Below are 6,008 nucleotides of genomic sequence, written 5' to 3'. Positions count from 1 at the left end.
TTTTTCTTTTGTTTTTCCTTGAACGCATTGTGTCGATCGAATAATTTTCAATTCATTTCGATAATTCATTATCGTCGGTAAAATAATTTTCCAATGATTTTTTTCCTTCCTTTTTTTTTCCTTTCTTTCTTTTTTTTTTCCTTTTTCTTTCAAAAAATTTTTCAAGAAGTATCATTTTATTATATCGATAAAAAAAAGAAATTCGTATCGTTCGATTAAACACCCCCACCCAACCACCCACCTACCCCCCCCCCGTCAGCAAACACTTTTACTACGTTGATCTTAACGATCGATGAATCGCGATGGCTCGAGTAAATTGTAAACGTGACGATCTTCCTCTCTCTTTCATTTATCATATCTTTCTCTCTCTCTCTCTCTCTCTCTCTCTCTCTTTCTCTCTTTCTAGCACGTGCCGCAAACAACGGCAATGGCTTCTCCATTGATGATGCTCTGAAAGATAGTGTTGAGTTATCGTGTCGTGATAATGAAAGTAGGCAAGTATGTTTCTTCATCCATATTTTAACAACCGACACTTATATTTCTTCGAAATAATATAATTACGACGATAGCCGAATAATTATCGAACATCGCATGCAAGTTATAAGGAATTATTTTCACTTAATATCGTTATCGTACCGTATAAATATTCAATAAATTTACGCTTTTAAATAAAGATATATATATATATATATATATATATACCTTTACTTACCTGTGCGAACTAAATTATATCGCGGAAGTGATGGCCGATTTAGAAAGGTATCAATTGCAAGAAACTCTCCCGAATTAATATTATATCCGGCTTAGAGAGTAAACGAGAAGGAGAGAGAGAGAGAGAGAGAGAGAGAGAGAGAGAGAGAAAGAAATAGACAGATAGAGGCCGTTTCAGATATCGGTGACGATCTTTCCAGCACTTTCTTCTCGACAGATGTTTATTTCTCGACGTGCTCGACGTAGCGTTATATTTTTATAATTCCTCGCGGAAGAATTCGATGAAAACGAAAATTGCTTGAAAATCATCTGCAATCAAAATTTCCTTCGTCCTTTATGAAAAGTAATTCCGAGACGAACGTTATTTCGATTCTTGGTGCGCGAGTAGTTATGAAAAAAAAAAAAAAAAAAAAAAAAAAAAAAAAAGAAAAAGAAAAGAAGAAAACAAAAGTAAAATAACAAAGAAAGAAAAATTACCAATTTAAAAAATACTTGTTAGATATATTTAATAAATGACTTAGGAATTCGCTTCGTAAAAATATTCGAAGAAAGTAGAATAAATTTGTTCTATTCGTCGGTCACTATGAGAAAGAAAAAAAAAGAAAAAAAAAGAAAAAAAAAGAAAAAAGAAAAAGAAAAAGAAAAAAAATCAACTCGATCTCACGTTTGTATTTTGTACGAATTAAAGGAGTTACTTAAATGAAATAAAACGTATGTGCCAGTTTTATCGAATAAGAATACGGGAAAGAATCTAGGTTGTTATAATTTGGCAATGAGGGGACCCCTTCCCTGATTTTATATTGTTTGGCAATGGCCATGCCATAACATGACAGACCATCTAAGAATCTAATTCGTGGGGTGTTGTTCCAGTGCCGATGAGCAACGAATGCCTGTCCAAGATGCCCCCACTATTGGCAAAAGCCTTCGTATAGGTTATAAAGGACTGCGGTGGGTACTATCCCACTGCACTCTCTCAGTGAAACTCTCAGAGGACCGTATACCTCACCGTCGAACCCTTCACAAAACGGAGACACCATGAGGATTTTTCTATTGGTACGTAAGCAAATTTTCCGATCGATATATATATATATATATATATATATATATATATATATATATATATATATTACATGTGTATATATAAATTCAATCTTTTTTTTCTTCTGTTTTTTTTTCTTTTTTTTTTTCCATTTTTTTTTTTTTTTTTTTTTTTTTTTTTTTAATTCTTTCTTGTAACTCATTTATCTCTAATCCGCGTGTGTTGTGTGTTATCGTGTAGACGTAGACAATATTAAATCGATATAATTCGATCGAATGGTGGGTGCATCAGAATTTTATTTCGAAAAATGTTCGTTCGTGACAGTCGGACCTTTTTTTGTTTTCTTTTTTTTTTCTTTTTTTTTTTTTATAAGAATCGATAAAACACTTCTTTCCAATCGTCAATTGGAAAATTATCATCTAACAAAAAATACGATAGTTCATCAACTAGGAAAATGAACGATAATGATTGTCTTTTATGAGTTTTACGGTGGGTACGTATCATCGCGTGCGATTATTCCCGTATAGTTACGTCGTTATAATATTGCGAACAGAAGTGGTGACTTTCTCTTCATTATTCATCATTTACGAATCATTACTATCGAACGTGTTCGCCTTTAATTTAATCATAAGTAAGTAGCCATGTTGGTACCGTAATCGTTAATGCATTATGCTTGTGCGTTCGAATTTCACCTTCTCATAGTCATCGCGTTCCTGATCAGTGCACTAACCGGTAAATCATTTTTCCTGCGAGTTCATTATTCTCTTTGTGTCTACAAATACTTTAGAGTTGAATGAGAAACGTGCGTTAATTTCACACATTTTTAACTCACGATTTGTACCCACGATCATCATCATAATCATCATCATTATCATCATAATGATCATCATTGTCGTCGTCGTCGTCGTCGTCGTAGTCTTTTTCTTATACTTTTCCTTTTCAAACGAGATCTCTTCATTTGAATATAATCGTGATAATAATAAATTATTATTATTATTATTATTATTATTATTATTATTAATATATTCATTTTTCATAAAGATTATTAAATCGATAACAAGTATTTACGTAAAAGAGTTTCGTTCTAATCTGCATTGATTTTTTTTTTCTCTAGCAATCATTTAGCCATATATATATATATATATATATATATATATGTATACCAGTATTTTACGTAAACGTCTAGATAGATACACGAAGTGTAATCCGGCCTCTATGGCATTTCCTAGTTTTACGCATTCTACTTTTCTCACATACTTTGAGCTCGTCACGGATCACGGATCATGTGGGATAACGAAAGTATCGCAACTCGTCTTTCACGGTTAGACACCCCTCGAAGTATTTATTTCTATGAAAAACGGAAATCTTTATCTTTCCTCCCTTTCTTTCTCTCTCTTTCTATCTGTCTTTCTTTCTTTCTTCATTCATAATCCTTTCGACACTATATTAACTCATTAAGTATCACGTAAGAATGAATATTGAGAAAATAGAAAAAAAATTACATTTAATAAAGGATCGTTTCAAATCTATTTCATTTTCTCTCTCTCTCTCTCTCTCTCTCTCACACACACTTTCTCTCGTAATCAATGAAAATAAAATAATAAACTATTATATTGTACGAAAAACAAATTATCGATTAATGGAACCACTCAATAAACTCGTTGATCTAATACCAATTATTTTTTCCTTTTTAATAAAAAATCGAATGTTCCTCTTACGATATCGATCATTTTAGAAGTAAACGTATAGATAACTTGGTATACAATCGTTCCTTTAAATACTAAGCACAGGTATAACGAGATAACGATCGTAATAAAGATCGAAGGTACACGAGAGTGCATGGAGTACGCGTTGAGTTCTATTTCGCACGTAACAAAATCGATACATCGATATCGTAAGGGATATCGATTATATCTAAGGAACGTGCAATTATTCTCTTTCTCTCTCTTTCTCACTCTTTCTCTTTCTCACACACACACACACACACATACTTTCACCGATTCGTTAAGGGAACGTCGTGTTATATTATTTATTTATTTATTTATTTATTTATTTATTTATTTATTTATTTATTTATGTTTTTTTCTTTAATCGTCTTAACCTGATAACCCTCTTCAAAGTTCATCCATAGAATATTAATCGAACTCGTTGTAACTTTCGAAATTGATACGCGAACGAACAGATCGATCGATCATTTTCTTTTTTTTTTTTTCTTTTTTTTTTTTTTTTTTTTCAAATTTCGATCTCGTCGAAATGAAACGTTGAAATTCTTTTGAGAAAAATCTTGATTGATATTTCGTGAATTAATCGTCGGGAGATTAATTAAGAAAATCTGTTTCTTTTTCTGTTTTTTTTTTCTTTCTCTTTCTTTTTCGGTAAAAAAAAAAAAAAAAAAAAAAAAAAGGAAAAAACCGTTTTTCAATCAGAGATATACTACAGCGTAGTTTCCTAAGCCTAGTTTTATACTTTTAAGAAAGCAATCAAACGGAGAGAAACCGTGCACGTTGAACTGCGAAAGCGAGGCTAATGCACATAATGGAAGTGAATCTCAACGCTTTCTTCGTGTCCAAACGTTAGGCACGAGGACGAGTGTCTATGTGTATTTACTTTAACGATTAGATATTATAATTATATTGATCGATGATCTACAATTAAACGCTTCAGTCGTTTTACGATAGTCCTTCATTCTCTAATCTCTAAGCTCTTTTTCTTTCCTTTTTTCACAATTATTTTCTTTTTCATCATAATCCATGATAAATCGATCGATCGATCGATCCTTAAGATCTTTAATCTCGTCCGATTAAAACGTTCAATGTCTTTGAACGAAAAAAAAAAGAAAAAAAAAAAAAAAGAAAGAAAAACAAATCTTTTTCCATTAATTTTTTGTAATCAACATCAGCGATCACTTTGTTCGAACGTAATAGAGACGTAAAAAATCGTGCGCAATCGAAACACATTTTTTAATCATTCTAATCGGCACTCTATGTGCAATTCGGCCTTCGCGATAGGTCATTAGACTTCCTTAGAAAGAGAAAGATAAATAGATAGAAAGAGAAAGAGAAAGAAAGAAAGAAAAAGTGAGAGCAAATCTGATAACGTAACGTCATTAACGTACGAAAGCTTCATTGGTATCACATTCGCAACACGCAATACGTGTAATAAAATGTTCGTCCATCCATCTGTGATATATTTATATACATATGTGGATACATATATATATATATATATATATAATTGTGTATACGTTTCGATCGCACAAGGGCATGCTGGTCCTCGTAGAGCATACCAATGTGCACTTTCGACGCCCATACGAAATGACTCACATTCACTCTCGAGTTAACTCGATACGAAACCAGTGACTATCTGGCAATGGCAACTATGTATATATTCAACAGCATACTATACCATTCTAAACGTTAGTTTCTCGTCCTTTTCTAGAATCACTTTTCATATTCTCCATAGAGTCATGCGTCGCTTTTCCATGAACGTCGAAGACGGCTCGCGTTTCTTAGACTTTCGAATCTTTTGTCTACGAACGAGATCACAATGGGAGATATTAAAACCTGAAAGTAAAACTTTTTAAAACTTAGAAATTGTCTCTCTTCCATTCTTCTTCTTTTTCTTTTTCGTCCTCTTCTATTTATTTTATTTTTCTACGCTGGAATATCCACAGAAAGAATATATATATATATATATATATATATATATAAACTTTCTTCGTTTGAACATTTATGCGCATCGTCGAACATAAATTTCTTTAGTCCGAAAGTTTAAACCACTAAACTAATGTAAGTACGTTTTGTTTCGTTTCGTTTCGTTTCGTTTCGTTTCGTTTCGTTTCCACTTTTCGTTTTTAAATTCCTTTCTTGACTCCTTAGTAATAGTATCGTACGTTTTATGCACGTTCCTCGTAAGGATAGGGATCGGCCTTGAATTTCAACCCTTGACTCCTTGCACTGTTCTGAGACTATGATATATTTCAGGGTCAATGATCGTCTACCAGACACGAACTCTCTCAAACGTTTCTTCTGCTTTGTATCAATGAATCTTTCAAATCTGTTTTTAAACAGAACGTAAAGATAGTCATTTTATATCGTTCGATGATACAAATAAATGAATAACTTTGAGATAGGAAAAGAGGAGAAATAAAAAAAAAAAAAAAGGAATTAAAGAAAAAAAAAACAAAAAAAAAACAAAAAAAGGAATAAAATAATCTTCATTGCGACGAAAAACGAAGATGGTCGAATTTTAATTTTTC

At 32.1% G+C, this 6,008-nt stretch overlaps 1 protein-coding gene across 1 annotated transcript in view; it reads left to right on the top strand.

Annotated features, from left to right (window-relative positions):
- The first annotated feature begins 477 nt into the window (after positions 1 to 477).
- The window catches only part of LOC124951989 (ras-interacting protein RIP3-like), a 12,210-nt gene continuing 6,679 nt past the window's right edge, over positions 478 to 6,008 (top strand). The window contains exons 1-2 of the mRNA XM_047501190.1: positions 478 to 498; positions 1,582 to 1,764. Of these exons, the coding sequence (XP_047357146.1) occupies positions 1,747 to 1,764 (18 nt within the window). The 5' untranslated portion in view covers positions 478 to 498; positions 1,582 to 1,746. The remainder of the gene's footprint in view (positions 499 to 1,581; positions 1,765 to 6,008) is intronic.

This window comes from Vespa velutina, chromosome 10 (assembly GCF_912470025.1).
Source record: "Vespa velutina chromosome 10, iVesVel2.1, whole genome shotgun sequence".
Lineage (NCBI taxonomy): Eukaryota > Metazoa > Arthropoda > Insecta > Hymenoptera > Vespidae > Vespa > Vespa velutina.
This window is presented reverse-complemented; position numbering and strand designations above follow the sequence as displayed.